Raw genomic sequence first — 15,553 nt, forward strand, 5'->3', positions numbered from 1 at the left:
CGCGCCGCTGGTGTAGTGGTATCATGCAAGATTCCCATTCTTGCGACCCGGGTTCGATTCCCGGGCGGCGCAAAGCCTTTTAATTGCCATTAATTAACTATTAATTCCCTTCTTTTCGCTTCCCGTCCCACGGCGGTGAGGAAGCACCAAACCCCCGGTACCACCGGGGGTAAAGCCCTTCAGTTACCGGTAACCGGACGCATGCGCGGGAGCGGCGGCTGGCGGGAAACCTCATCCGGCGGCATCCCGCCGCCCGCGGTGGGCGCATGCGCGTTACCGCCCCCTCTCGGCCGGCCGGGCCCGTTCACCCGCCATCTTGCGAGGAGCGGCGGGGGCATTGTCCGCCGCTCGGGCTCGGCGGCGCTCGGGCTGCCCAGGGCGCTGACGGGGCGGCGTGGCCGCGGCTCGGCGTGAAGAGCTGGGGCGGGCGGTGCCATGGAGGATGAAATGCCCAAGACCCTGTGAGTGGGGAAGGGGCGAGACCGCCCATTGTTCCCGGCCCTGCGGGGAGGGGCGGCCCGGGCTCCCCTCACACACGCTCCCCTCAGGGCCCGGCCGGCGGGATCGGGCCTCCGCGACGGGGCAGCGGCGGCTCCTCAGCCGCCTTCAGTGCTGGGGCGGCTGGACGGCCCAGTCCCGCTATTCCCGTTCCCTGCCTTGCCTCCCAGTGGTGCTCCCGGCTTCCAGCCCCCCTCCCGGGACTCACATGTGGAGGGAAGGGGGCTTGGGACACGTTGATCCTTCTCGGTACTCGCTCCAGGCACATTTTAGCGAGGATCTGGCGGAATTTCACCGTTTCCTTCGCTGCCAGCTCATCAGGGGTGTGGGGGGTGCCGTGGTTTCAGAGCTGGAGCCTGATTCAGCAGCTCCGTAGAAGTAAACGGGGGTTGCCCATGAAACCGGGTGTTTAAAGCACCCTGCGAGCACGTTACTTATCAAAGAACTCATCGTAGCTGTAGGGCAGCTCCTTGATGTGTTAAAGTTATCAATTGCTTTAATTACAAGCAATTTCTGTGTCGGTCTTAGGCAGACGCCTGCTGCTGTCAAGGGATCTGGGCTTTCCAAGTGGTGTTTGAAAGGCAGGAGTGCTGCTGGGCACATCCTAGCTGTGTGTGCCTCTCTGGACTGCTTTACCTTGTTAAGAGCTGGGAAATCACAGCCTAGTGTGTTTCTATTCCACCTCTGTATAAGCTTTGATGTCTGTTTCAGTGTTGGAGCTATGGGGAGGAAGGACAGGAAGGAGATGGGATCTTTTCCATGGCGAGGGGAAAGTTGTGCCTTTGGGCAGTGGCTGCATCTACCCCAAGGGCTGCTCAATGACGTGGCTGAGTGCAGTGAAACGAGGCTCTTACGTGACTTAAGCCAGCTCCTCTGGTCCAAGCTTTCCCTGCGTTTACAATCCCGTTGTCTTTCTGGTGTGTGCCTTTCGGGAGCTATTCTTGGTGTCTGCAAACAGTCAGACCTGTTTGCATAGCTGCATGTTTATGTAGGAACGTGTTTGTCCCCCCATGCCAATGAAGCCGTTGTCTGGAGCCGAGTGGTCTGCTCAGGGGAAGGAGTTATCTGTCCTGGAGCACGTGTGGCTCGTTGCACAAACACGTATGAGCTGAGTATGGAGCAGTGGACCCAGAATGATGTTCCTTTGGGTCGCTCCGAGTGACTTTTCTCCAGTCATACAGAGGCATTGTCATGAGCTGAATGTCACAGATCGGATTGGGAAAGAGCAGCTTGAAGGAAGAAAGTGCAGCTAAAAGTGATCTCTTTCCAGCGTGGCTCTGTAGTGTGGGTGAGATACTTGCTCATGTGACGATTCCTGCCCGTAGTGCTAAAGAAAACCCATCTGGATGTGGGTTATGGGGCTCCTTCCTTGGATGCAGCATCGTGAGGGGCCACCAGAGTGGTCTGCAAACCACGTGCCTTTTCCTGTAGCACCTTTAAGTCATTTTTCCAGAGCAGGTTCTGGATGTTGTTGGAAGTATTTGCTGTTTCCACGTCACCTGCTTCTTTGAAGGGGGACGTTAGAGCCTTGGTGTTTCAGAGCACGTTAGGAGCTGTATTACTCATGTAAATGATTTCCTGGATAGGCAGCCCATGTTCACGTGGCGCATTACCTTCCTTGAAAGCTGCTTTTCAACGGCAGAGATTATGAATCTGAAGAGCAGTTACAAGGCAGACAGTGTTTTTGAATTTACAGAGACCTCCTGTTTGTGTTTTACACATAGGTGCTTGCAGAACGCTTCTCATTTACCCTGTATGTCTAAAAGATTCAGAGGTGCCAACATCCACTAGTCTGATATTACTTCTCAAGAAGATGTATTCAATGTGCAGTGAATACATACAGTTGTCTGCATAGTTTGCCTTGTATAGCATAGTTTCAAAGCAACATTGGCTGACTTATTAATGAGAATCCAATTAGCAGGGGAGAAAGGGATGGGAAAGGTGCAGGAGATGACAGGAATGCCACACAGGAGAGATCTCCTATTCTAGCTGGCAGGGTCACCTCAGCACCCAGTGATTTCTTGTGTAACTGGTCCTGGCCAAGGTCCGGGTGTGCTGGACCCTGCCCCGGTGTCAGCCATAGGGAAGCAGAGCCACAACAGAGCTCAATGGCAGGCTTAAGGTGGTCAAACAGCTTGAGCATAGCATGGAGAGAGTCCATAGGAGGAAATAACACAAGGGATTGTTGCTTGGGGAGCTACAGCTCTGTGTTTTTCCATCTTGGCATGGCTGACAGTATGGCAGGACTTTGTTGGAGTTTGTCAGCTTTGTGTAGAAGTGAGTAGCTCGCATCTAAGAGTGGCTGAAAAGATGCTCATGGGGGTGCTGATTGATGGAGCTGAACATGAGCAGCTTGTGCCCAGGCAGCCAGGAAGCCCCCAGCATCCTGGCCTGGATCAGCACCAGTGCGGCAGTAGGGCCAGGGCAGGGATTGTGCCCCTGCGTTGGGCACTGGTGAGGCTGCACCTCGAATCCTGTGTTCAGCTCTGGGCCCCTCACTACAAGAGAGACATTGAGGGGCTGGAGCGGGGCCAGAGAAGGGCACCAGAGCTGGTGCAGGGCCTGGAGCCCAAGTGTGATGGGGAAGGGCTGAGGGACCTGGGGGGTTCAGGCTGGAGAAGAGAAGGCTCAGGAGGGACCTCATGGCTCCCTCCAACTGCCTGAGAGGAGGATGGAGCCAGGAGGGGCTGGGCTCTGCTCCCAAGGAACAAGGGATGGGACAAGAGGAACCGGCCTCAAGCTGCACCGGGGCAGGTTTAGATGGAGCTGAGGAACAATTCCTGCCCCAAAGGGTGCTCAGGCATTGGAACAGGCTGCCCAGGGCAGGGCTGCAGTCACCGTCCCTGCAAGTGTTCACACACCGTGGAGCCAAGGCCTCAGTGCCATGGGTTAATGATGGCCTTGGCAGTGCTGGGGAATGGTTGGACTGGATGATCTTAAAGCTCCTTTCCAACCTGGTTGGTGCCATGATTCTACTACACAGTTACACATTCTCTGTGTATGCACACAGATTCCTTTGAGGGTGTGCATTTTGAAAAGTCTGGCCATGCAGAGGTTCATGGGGCTGTCAGAGGTCACTTCCCTAAATCCTCTTTTTTCCAGCTAAATCCAGCATTAAGATGGCGAATGCTTCAGGAGATGCCTGTCTGATTATCAGGGTGAGACTCCAGCGTGAGTGCAAAGGTTCCTGTGTAGGTAAAGCTCAGCCGCAAATAAACCGTTAATAAACTTAGACCTGGGAGGTCACTTGAGACTCTCCTCGCTTTAGTGGCTCATTCATTATCCAAATGGTGCTGCTAAATTGTTTTAAAAAAGAGAAAATAAGAAGTCTCACGAGTTATGACTCAATTGAACTTGGTGGCAGGGTAGAATATCCTGGTGTTATCAAGCACAGAGTTAATTGCCTTAATGAAGCACAGAAAACCATCCTCTGTTTAAGGAAACCTCCTCAGAAGTGTAGCAATTGCTTGCTTTGTGAGTGAGAGGATGCTTGTGAAGATCTGATACTGGTGTTTGGGCTTTAAGAAGCAGAACAGCTCTGACTCTTACCTGAAACAGTTGTTCAAATTACTAATACAGGGTCATTTCTGACCAAAAAACAGGGCTTTTTTGCATGTCTTATTCCCCCATTCTCTCCTGCTCAACCCAACGCTGGAGTGCACCCATCTCTCCATGAAGGCTGTTCAAGCCCTTCTGTCAACAGGAGGAGTGCAGCAAGTCCCAGGATTTGCTGCCTTGTTGTTTTCTTACAACATCTTTGCAGCTCTTGGATGGAGACAGGGAGGATTGCTGCTTTATTGACGTGGCTCCAGCAGCAGGATTTGGCCGGGGCTCTGGTTGCAGAGGCTGTGGCTCACCACAGAACGTTCCTTTGTGGAAAGGTGCTGCCCCACCTTTGGAGCTGAGGTTTCTCTGGGTGCTTTTTTTAAAACTCCCGTGACTTGGGCTTAACAACAACAACAAAAACAACCCCGCTTGTGGATTGAGGAGGAGTTTCATGGCCCAGAATGCCAGCATCCCAAATCAGAGCAGGGCTGTGCTCAAGGAGGCTGATGCTTTCAAATGGAGGAGGATGGGGGAATGCCTACACTTGAGCTTGGTTGTTTCAGGAGGATGTAATGCTTCCAGATGGTGAATCCTTCTTTAAAAGGAACTGACCCAATCTCCTCTCCTGTGCATGCTAAACACAAGATCAAGCTGCTCAGGCAGCTGAGGAGGTGGCATTTGGGGAACAATGACTGCATGGGGTTATTGGAACTGCTGTTCCTAGAGGTGGAAATGGGTTTGTAGGTCGAGGTGTCCACACCTGGCTTTCAACCAGGGTGCAGTTTTAGACACCAACCTTGGATAGGACCAAGGGCTGAGGACAGGCACTGTGCCACCCACTGTCACCAAACCATTTCTGCCCTGTTGCTCCATGACTCAAGGTGCAATCCCACCACACACTTCATGTCAGCACCCTAACCTGGTGGGTTGGGTGTTGGGAGAACAGCGTTGGGCCGTGTTTGCTCAGTTACTGACAAGCAGACTCGAGGATGGGTTCTAACTTTGTGTTTGCTCCCATAGATACGTGGGGAACCTGTCAAGAGATGTGACTGAAGCACTCATCCTCCAGCTCTTCAGCCAGATTGGACCATGCAAAAACTGCAAAATGATAATGGATGTAAGAGCCTTCACCTAATGGGTTTCATGCTTCTCATAGCTCATGGCCTTGGGCTATGCGTGCATGTTTTGGAATTCCACTGGAAATACAGTTAACGGGATGTAATAAGGCTGGAGATCACAGTCATGTCCTTTTGCCATCATTTCTGCCTTGTGTCTGATGTTATATGTAAGGATGGGTGGATATTGTGAGAAGGAATGAAGATGTGCATGCATGTGGGTGTCATAGAGGAGATAGATTGAGAAAGTTCTTTGCCATACTTTAACCTTTCTAAAGCAGAATTGAAACTTCCTTTAGCATCATTAGTGCACTGACTGGGGTCTTTGTGTAAAATAAGAAGGCCTGTCTTCTTTGAGCTGTTCAGATGTAATGAATAAGGAGCTGAGTAGAACAGTGAGAGGAGAGTTGGAAGGGGGTTGTAGCAATAATCCTTTGTTTGTGTCTTCTATCAGACAGCTGGAAATGATCCGTACTGCTTTGTGGAGTTCTACGAGCATCGGCATGCGGCTGCAGCACTGGCTGCTATGAATGGCCGGAAGATAATGGGTAAGGTAAGCTGTCATGTCTACAGGGTGAGTTGGAGTTGAAGAACAGGCTGTCTCAGGTGGTGTGGGTGAAATACCATTTGAGACAAAGTGGATACACTGCAAATATTAGGCACTTGGTTTGGGCAAAGGGCTTAACGTGACACGACTAAGAACAAGCTGTTGAGACTGTTACAGGAAAAACACAGAGGGAGTTGGGGATGTAGAACTAGAGACAGCGGGTGCACAAGTGTTTTAACTCTTATCAGAGTTCTCAAGCTCATCAGCATAATGTTCCCTCTCCCCCTGCAAAAAACCCACCCAACCAAACCAAATCCCCAGAACAAGTCTGCTTCCTGTCTTTCCTTTTAACTAGTGAAACAGTCTGACAGAACAAACCCTTTCCCCAAGATATACATCTTAAACTTGAGCTTCCACCCCAAAATTGCACAGGTTCTGGTGCCCCTGTATCATCAGAACAAAGTGCTGGGGGTGTCTGAGCTTAGCTGGGATTTGCTTGATCTAACGTGAGCAACTAATGCTTGCAGGAGGTTAAAGTCAACTGGGCGACGACCCCCAGCAGCCAGAAGAAAGATACCAGCAGTAAGTGTTGCTTGTGCTTTGAGTACATATTTGATTTCTATGAGTAGCTTTTAAACATAAGCAGTAAGCATCCTACAATTAGAAACAGTAATGTTTTGATCATAATCCTAAGATATTATTGAATGTGTTTGTGTTAATGAATTAAAGAACAAATCTAATCTTTGTCATCAGGTAGTACCGTTGTCAGCACACAGCGTTCACAAGGTAATTGTGTCTTCTTAAACATAAAATGAAATGTCGCCAGGGTGTTCACTAACCACCTGAAGCTCTCTATGGGGGTTTTGTTCCTAATTGATTTCTTTTGTTTTATGGAAAGACTTCCCTTTCATTTCCCTGTAGTATCAGAAAGCAATTTAGGGTCCACTGTTCCGTTCTGATGCTAATCTCTAGCAGTTTGTTATGAGTGTTGTAGTTAAAGCCACAAAGCCCCTTATCCCCTGCTGTTGGGGCAGCAGCTGGCTCCCTGTGAGGTGTGTACTCCTGCAGACAGGCTCCTCAGGAGTATCTAGACTTCCAAAATCGAGTTCCCTTGCTCACAGCAAGCCTGTGGATTGCTGCTTTTCCTGGCCAGCTTTGAATTTCCATAGGCCAGTGGGGCTCTCCATAGGCTGGAGAGTTTCGTACCTCCTGTGGTACAAAGAAGTCTGTGTATCACTAGGATAGCGTGTGGCACACTGGTTGTAGTGGAAGACACCTTAGATGCAGGAGTTTAGGTTTGCTTTAGTGCATGTTTCTTATGGCTCTGATCCAAATTGAAGGGATCCCTGTTTCCGTTCCCCTGCTTTCAGTCTTAGTTCACTCATGGATTCACAGCCATTGAATTCCCATGGTGTGTTGGCTGGGCAACCAAAACTGTTGGCTTTTGAGAACTCAAACTTCTTTTAACAGCAAACTGTTGGCAATGCAAGGTCATTTATTGAGTTGTTCTTCTTTCACCTTTGGTGTTAGCCTGGACATTGTGGCCAGGTTCAAAATGCTCTGGAACAAGAGTTACCCCTATTCTGAAACCTGTTTAAATCTCCTGCCGTGTTGAAGCATAACACTAGTGTACAGAGAGAAAGATCCTCCTGTGGTCTTGACACATTCAGTAGATAGTTTAAGGCTAAAGAATAGTTTAAGATTGTACAGTAAAAGCTGGTTGGTCTGAAAAGCAGTTTGTAAAATACAAGCCATAAATGCCACATGTCGCTGTAGTAGCCTTAAAATCCCTGGCTTAGCACTGCCAAGCAAAGGATCTCTTAGGAACAGCATTAAATTTGTTTCATGGTAAACTCTAGTCTTCATGTAGTTGTCAGTCGTAGCTGGAAAGCTTGTTCAGGTGCCACCTTCAAACATTAAAATCCCTTTTTTTGTCTCTTTTTGCCCCGAAAGACCATTTCCACGTCTTTGTCGGAGACCTCAGCCCCGAAATTACAACCGAGGACATAAAAGCAGCTTTTGCACCGTTTGGAAGAATATCGTAAGTCATTCCTTAGGGCAAATGAGGTCAAAGTTTCTCTCTCCTAAATGGAGGCAGCCTTATGTTTCAGTAAGTAAAACAGGAGAGTCGGTGCAGTGCAGGATTCACCTCTTCATCCAGCGGCTTGAGTGTGAGCGGTCGGGCGTGAGGCAGGGACCTGGAACCCAAAGCCTTTAGAGTAGTTCTGCTTTCCTAGACAGGTTGCATCGAACTTGCTTTGGTTTTATACTCCTTGCCTCATCTGGCAAACACCAAAACAACCTGACTCCTAAAGCTGGGGTTTGCATTCCCCTCTTGGTGATCACATCAGCACCACACTGTACAGTCTGTGACCGAGTCCGTGTGCACGTTCACGTTGTGTGAGGCTTTAGTTTCTTTGTTAGCTGTGGTGTGCTAGCCACCCGTAGCCAAAGTTTAAGTCCCATTTCCCACAAAATGAACCTTTTTTAGCACCAGACTCGTTGGGGCACCTAGAGGCTGCAGTTAGAGCGGTCTCAAAGCGTTTGGCACTGGGTCAGTGTGAGCCTTTGACCCGAAGGGCTCAACCAAAGCCATGGGGCATCTCGGATCAAGGAGCTGCCCTCATCTTAACAGTGCTGAGTGATGGTATAGCAAGTGAACATGTTGCAGAGGGGGAATGGTGCTCACAGATCTCCACCTGCCAGTTTGTTGTACTGAGGGTGTAGCTGAGTAAGGAGCGGTTTGTTCATTCCATCCTCCAAACGTAAACCATTAATTTTCCTTGTAGTGTTGTCTGTACTGGACATTGAAGTTTCTTGATGGTGATGTAAGAGAACATAGAGTGCTTTGGAGTGTTGGGTAGTGAACATTTAATTGAAGTAAGTTTGTTTTTTGTTTGTCTTTTTTTCCCCTCAGAGCCCAGTGTATTACTCTTGTAATGCCAGCTTGATTTCCTCTTACGATAAGGTTTTGAAAACAAAATGTGATCTGAATGTGACTTGCTTCAGACAACTATAACGCTTGACTGCATCTTTTGTAATTGTCATCTAGGAAGTGCAGAGGGTTGGACTCCTAAGGAGAGTCACTTTATCCTCTGGCCAAGTGTAGTCTGGATGGAAGGGATGAGGGGCTCTAAAGTCAAGCTGAGCTGCTGGAATGAGTGCGAGTGGGAGGCAGGAATAGGTGGGACTGCGGTGGAGCTGTGAGAGAGTTTCCCCTGCCCAAGCCAGCGCTGGGTGTCTGAGGTTCAATGGACAGTCACCCTTAACAAATGACCCCCCAAAAACCCCAAACCCCTTCCTGAGCCCAAAGCAAAGCTGAATGTTGGCTGGGGGAGTATAAAATCACAGCGAGCATCAGCCCGTGGTCCAGACTTGTGGGGCTGTGGCTCTTGTCCCATCTTTTCTAGCAGAGCTTTTCGGGCGCTGAGCTGTTGCTACATGCTGGTGACAGGGAAGGGTGTCTTGCTTATGGTGGGGCATTTGTGGCTTGCCCTGCCTCAACCTGACTCTCCAAAGTGAAACTCGAGTTCTTTTCCTCCCCCAAAAGCAGCAGATTAAGTATTAGCCCTGCAATGACTCTTTAGAACTCTTGTTCCAAAAGCGAGGGGTTAAATAAAGCCAAAGATTTTCTACTTGTTCAATTTTAACCAGGAAATACATTGCTGCTGTCTCTTAAGTGGTGGAATGAAGCTACTTGACTTTTCCTGTTCTTCATCAGTGCCTGGTTTCTGGAAATGTGGTGCTAATGGAATATTTCCTGATTATTTTTTCTTTCATTACTCTTTTTGTTAACATGGTTGGTGCTAAACTCAGCTTTTTGTTCTCTTAATGACACCGAGGTTGAACTACTGCATGATTAGCCCATAAGACCTGTTGGTAATTCTTTGCATCTGGGGTTTTTAATCACTGTAAAAGCACACTTTCATTGTGGTTTCCTTTTATGCTTGCTGTACGCATGTTTTCACTTGTTCTCAAGTCTTTATTTTCAACGTTTTCAGTTGAGGGTAAGTAGAGATGAGTTTTTCCCCTCTCTCCCTCTATAGGCTCTTCAGAGCAAACCCAGCTAAGACAAGCAAAACGCCTCTTCTCAGGCAATTTGTAGTGTATTACCCAAATTCTAACCTAACTCAGGAAAGGGGGAAGAAGACGGGGAAGGGGCAATGGGGATCTCACCAAGAGAAGGGAAAGAACATTCCTGCTGTAGCTTTGGGTGAAGTATATTCCTGGGGGCCTTTGGTGATGGTGTCGGTGCTATGGGCTGAATTAGACTTAAGATGCAGCATTTCCAGTTACCATAAGGCTTAGAAAAGCTTAAACTCTCCACCCTGAGCATAACAAACCTCTTCATTGTGACTTTTCTTGCCAGTCTCTGAATGCTAAACATTGTGCACATGTTAACACTATAGTTTCTCTGCCCCCCCCCGCCCCATGTATTTTATACAGTAAGTGACATTGCATGACTTTCTGACTGGTTTTATGTTGTTCCCGTTCTTTTCATGCCTGTCTGTGTGGGGCAAAGGAGGGGAGGAGAGGGTGGCCTGTGGTACACAAGAGGATCTCGCCCCTTGGCTGACGTGTCCACAGATTGCCTGAGAAACAGGGTAGAGTGGCATTCCAGGAGTGGGGTTTAGCTCTTGTAGCTGGGTTCTCTTTTTAACTCAATCTCAAATAATAGGGCTCTGGTTATTTTGCAGAGTGTCTCTGAAGAATGGACAGAATTGCCATGGCTAACTACAAGCTACAGTTCACAGTGGACAAACGTTGTAGTTTTCTTATTTACTTTTATAAACCTTCATTTATTTCTTTTCCCTTTTCTTTCGTTCCTTCTTTATTTGTTCCCCTTCTCCTCTCTCGTAGTTTCCGATCAGTCCTGTATGATTGCTGTTGTACAAATGCACTTTAAATGATGTCTGATATGTAGTGTTCTCTTTTTTTTTTTTTCTCTTTTAAGACATGAATGTTTCAGTGTTTTGATTTTTTTTCTTCAATAATTTCTGAAAATGTCAATCTCTCAAAATTTACAGCTGCCCACAGGCCAAAAAGGGGGTAACGAATTGACCCGAGAAAATTAAAGAATTCAGTTAACAGGCGACGTATGCCTTTTAATTCCTATCTTTTCTTCATTTTTTTCTATTTAATACTTTGAATTAGAAGGTAGAAATGTGTTGGCAAATGAATAGCGCATTTAAAGATTGCATGATTAAAGAGAGCCCTTGAGCTAATGTTAGCTACGTGCTGTAAAGTGATTCTTTGGAGTAGCTGCTTTGACCGTGGTTTTGTGTCTTTAACAGTCTGTAAAAGCATTTTGAAGCGGGGGCCAACTGTTGTAAAGTACATTAGAGAAGCTCTTGATTTGCATGTTTTACACCATTTAAGTTTAATTTTGCTACTACCTGCCAAAGCATTCGTAAAGTTCTGTGTAGAAAAGAAGCCTTTTGCTTTGACTGTGCTGCTGGTGCAATAAGCAGTTGACCTTAGTAAAGGTGAAACATGAAGATAAGGTGTAGGGGTGTGACTCAAGTTGTCGTTTTTTAGGAGGCTCGGGTGGTGGTGAAGGCGCTGACCTGGGTCTTGTTTCTGCTTTTTAGAGATGCACGTGTGGTTAAGGACATGGCAACGGGGAAATCTAAAGGATATGGCTTCGTCTCCTTCTTCAATAAATGGGTAAGCTGCAGTATGGGCTCCAGTGTCCCTAAAAAGCAGGCAGTGATTTTCAGCAGCCACTATGGGGAGGGAGCATTGTTGGTCCCAATCCTTCTCCATAGCTGATTTCCCTGCCTGCAAGGAGAATGCTTTTTTCTCTCTTTGTCACAATGCTCTACTGCTGCTTTAGTGTTCCTAAACACAAAGGACATCCAAATGGATGATGGACTGAGGTGACAGTGACAGTCAGGAGGGTCTTAGGCCTCGTCATGTCCTTCGCCCTGCTGAAATCTGCTTCCTTTGAAACATGATTTCTTCCAGCACATCACAATTCTCAGGAAGGGTCATTAGTTTGGCTCTATCACAAAAGGAAGAGATGCCAACCACAGGTTTTCTTTTCTCTCTCTCGTGGACAGGACGCAGAGAACGCGATTCAGCAGATGGGTGGTCAGTGGCTTGGTGGAAGGCAAATCAGAACGAACTGGGCGACGAGAAAACCTCCGGCTCCAAAGAGTACATATGAATGTAGGTCCTCAAATCCTGTGTTTGGTTCTGGGCACTTCACTGCAAGAGTGACATTGAGGTGCTGGAGTGGGGCCAGAGAAGGGCATCAGAGCTGGTGCAGGGCCTGGAGCACAGTGTGATGGGGAAGGGCTGAGGGACCTGGGGGGTTCAGTCTGGAGAAGAGAAGGCTCAGGGGGGGACCTGATCGCTCCCTACAACTGCCTGACAGGAGGATGGAGCCAGGAGGGGCTGGGCTCTGCTCCCAAGAAACAAGGGATGGGACAAGAGGAACCGGCCTCAAGCTGCACCAGGGCAGGTTTAGATGGAGCTGAGGAACAATTCCTTCCCCAAAGGGTGCTCAGGCATTGGAACAGGCTGCCCAGGGCAGGGCTGCAGTCACCGTCCCTGCAAGTGTTCACACACCGTGGAGACGAGGCCCTCAGTGCCATGAGTTAGTGGTGGCCTTGGCAGTGCTGGGCAATGGTTGGACTGGATGATCTTAAAGCTCCTTTCCAACCTGGTTGATTCCGTGATTCTCCCTTATTCATGTCTTTGCTGACCTCCAGCTGTCCAGGACAACTCTGGCTTTGTAACTCCACTCCCTTGCTTTTAGTCCTTGACACAAAGTGGGACTGCATCAGATTTCACTGGGGAGATCCTAAATTAGGTGTGTGGGACCTACTTGATAGGTGTTGGCAGGTCACGGTCCACATCTCGCACCAGTCGGGATTAGAATTCCTATATAATGTCTGTCTGATCCACTAAAAAGCTCTGTAAAATCTCTTTAAGCAAATGCCAAACAACTGTCTTATGATGATGTGGTCAATCAGTCCAGCCCGAGCAACTGCACCGTGTACTGTGGAGGTGTCACCTCGGGGCTCACAGGTACTGTGCCTTCAAACTACAGTCACATGGAGCATGGTGAATAACACCACGGTCACCTCACTTTGGTGCTGTGTTTCTTCCTGCTTCAGAGCAGCTGATGCGCCAGACCTTTTCTCCCTTCGGGCAGATTATGGAAATCCGAGTCTTCCCGGATAAAGGCTACTCCTTTGTACGGTAGGCAAAGGATGTGGGTGGATGAAGGTGATGGGAATGACGGTATCACATGTTTTGGTGCTGTGGTGCATGGGTGGGTGGGTGTGAAAGCTTCACAGCAGCTTTCTGGGACAGCAGCCTCATCTGAGGAGGGAGTTAGGGCTTGTGATACCAGTAAAGAAAAGCTCTTGGCCCAGTCTAAACTGGTGCAGAGCCCTTCATGTATGGGATCTGCCTGTTCCTTGGGTGTAATTTCACAGCCGAGGCAGACAGTCAAGCTTGAGAGGCTTTCTCTGAAGCATCCTCATCTCTTTGTTGTTGAGGCTCCAGGTAATAAAACCCAATTGTGAACTGATTTACTCCCCTTGCTGCCAGATTTCCTGATTTGTTCAGGGACAAGTATGACACTGATGCAGGAAAACCAACACTGAGACAGGGAAAAAGACCTCATGATCCCCCCACCTACCATGGAAGGAATAAGGATTCTGTGTCCGGGCTAGTGTTCATCACATCCCAGATCCAAGTGGAGCTGTCTGGGCATTCCTGCTGGCAGTTACACGTGGAGGTGGTGGTTTATGTTGGCCCAACTTCTGTTCAACAGGTTTAATTCTCACGAGAGCGCTGCGCATGCGATTGTGTCCGTCAACGGGACGACTATAGAAGGACACGTAGTGAAGTGCTACTGGGGCAAGGAGACGCCAGACATGATCAATCCGGTACAGCAGGTCAGAACTTCCACACTGAGGGCTTTGCTCATGAGTCTTTGCTAGAAACCCATTAAAGGGCTGTAAAATCCATCTGTGTGCCAGTTAGAGTTGACACAGTGCATGTCACCTATGGCTTATATCATAGAATCCTTGACTGGTTTGGGTTGGAAGGGGCCTCAAAGCACATCCAGTTCCAACCCCCTGCCACAGGCAGGGACACTTTCCCCTAGAGCAGGTTGCTCCAAACGTGTCTATTAAATGAATTCAAGAGGTATATCCAACCAAGCACCCATCTCTATGGCGTTCTGGTGTCATCGTAGCAGCCAGCCCCCCTCAGAGAGCGTCCTGGGGGTGTGTGTGTCCCACCAGTTGACACAAACCACCACCTAACACCCAGGTGTTCTCCCCTTGCAGAACCAGGTGGGCTACCCGCCGGCGTACGGGCAGTGGGGGCAGTGGTACAGCAGTGCCCAGATCGGGCAGTACGTGCCCAATGGCTGGCAGGTCCCTGCCTACGGTGTGTACAGCCAAGCGTGGAGTCAGCAGGGGTTTAGGTGAGTACTTGGGCTTTGGGTGAGGGGGGTTTCCCTTCTGGGGGGAGGTGATATTCCAGGTCCATAGCAGTACACAAACTGCCAAGACACCTCGATGCTTTATTACATAGAACTACAGAAGGAAGCTTAAAGCTCATCCAGCTCCAACCCCTGCCCCAGGCAGGGACCCCTTCCACTGGAGCAGCTTGCTCCAAGCCCCTGTGTCCAACCTGGCCTTGAACACTGCCAGGGATGGGGCAGCCACAGCTTCTCTGGGCACCCTGTGCCAGCGCCTCAGCACCCTCACAGGGAAGAGCTTCTGCCTTATCTCCAACCTGAACTTCCCCTGTTTCAGTTTGAACCCATCACACCTTGTCCTATTGCTGCAGTCCCAGATGAAGAGCCCCTTTCCAGCATCTTTGTAGCCCCCTTCAGATACTGGTGATTTGATTTCAGATGTATGATGATTTGGGATGGGATTTGGATTCACATCCCCCTATTCTGCATTCCCTTCTCCCTCATTAACACCTCATCTCCTAAGGAGCTGTTTTCCCAACAGCCAGACACAGTCTTCAGCAGCATGGATGGGTGCTAACTACAGCGTGCAGCCACCACAGGGGCAGAACGGGAGCGTGATCACCAACCAGACGGGATACCGTGTGGCAGGGTTTGAAACACCCTGAGGGAGGAGAGCACCGGGAGCCTCCCAGAGGTGCCTGTCACCACCAGGATTTATCCCATTGAGCGGTGGATGCCATGTATTTATTTAAGCAAGAGGAGAAACGGGGTTTGGGGTGGGGAGGGGAGGGAAGAAAAAGGAAAAAAACCCACAAAACAGCATTTTTTTGATCCTGAAATTATCATCCCCCATTGTTTAAAAACCAAAACAGAATCCCACGACACGAGATGCTGGATAGCCGCCGACTTTTGCCTTCTTTTGCCTCCTTTCTGTGCTTCTTAAACCCCTGCGGGTTTGGAATCGCAGCCGAACGCAGGGACTAAGTGCTGCCAGGACCGGGGGGCAGCACATTGCACAACGTTGAACCTTTTTTAGGGTTTCTTGGGTGGTTTTCTTGGCTTTCCTGGGAAGCAGCCCGTGCCGTTGGCCTTCCCAATGCTTCCCACCGGTGTACTATAAACCGCTGTACAAACCCCATCCTTAACAAACACAAGCCAAAAGCGTGTGGATCCTGAAGCCTTTTAAACACGCCTCTTGTACAAAGCCTCCGTCTCTCCGCTTTTGTTACACTGGGGGTTGTTTTGATGGTAAATTATTGATTTACATCATTTTTATAGCTCAGTGTCTTTCAGGGTGGGCTCAGCCTCAGCTCAGCACCAAGGGACAGCAGAACTCCTGTTTTCACTATACCACGAAGGCAGGGTCTTGGTTTCCTTATTGGTTGGGTTCTTTTTTACTGG

At 49.0% G+C, this 15,553-nt stretch overlaps 1 protein-coding gene across 4 annotated transcripts; it reads left to right on the forward strand.

The window, feature by feature from the left end:
• Window positions 1-307: 307 nt before the first annotated feature.
• Window positions 308-14,915, forward strand: TIA1 (TIA1 cytotoxic granule associated RNA binding protein). Of its 4 annotated transcripts, none has more exons than XM_080634652.1 (13): window positions 308-461; window positions 5,065-5,161; window positions 5,614-5,712; window positions 6,234-6,288; window positions 6,460-6,492; window positions 7,660-7,747; window positions 11,298-11,373; window positions 11,769-11,877; window positions 12,646-12,741; window positions 12,831-12,915; window positions 13,496-13,619; window positions 14,016-14,155; window positions 14,676-14,915. In XM_080634652.1, exons 1-13 carry the CDS (start codon window positions 436-438, stop codon window positions 14,815-14,817), a joined length of 1,170 nt encoding a protein of 389 aa, XP_080490778.1. In that variant the 5' UTR covers window positions 308-435; the 3' UTR covers window positions 14,818-14,915. The 4 variants fall into 4 exon arrangements, with proteins under 4 accessions (XP_080490778.1, XP_080490779.1, XP_080490780.1 ...); XM_080634653.1 differs by having other exon boundaries at window positions 14,694-14,915; XM_080634654.1 differs by lacking the exon at window positions 6,460-6,492.
• Window positions 14,916-15,553: the final 638 nt, after the last annotated feature.

This window comes from Psittacula echo (genome assembly GCF_963264785.1).
Source record: "Psittacula echo genome assembly, chromosome: 25".
Taxonomy (NCBI): Eukaryota; Metazoa; Chordata; class Aves; order Psittaciformes; family Psittacidae; genus Psittacula; species Psittacula echo.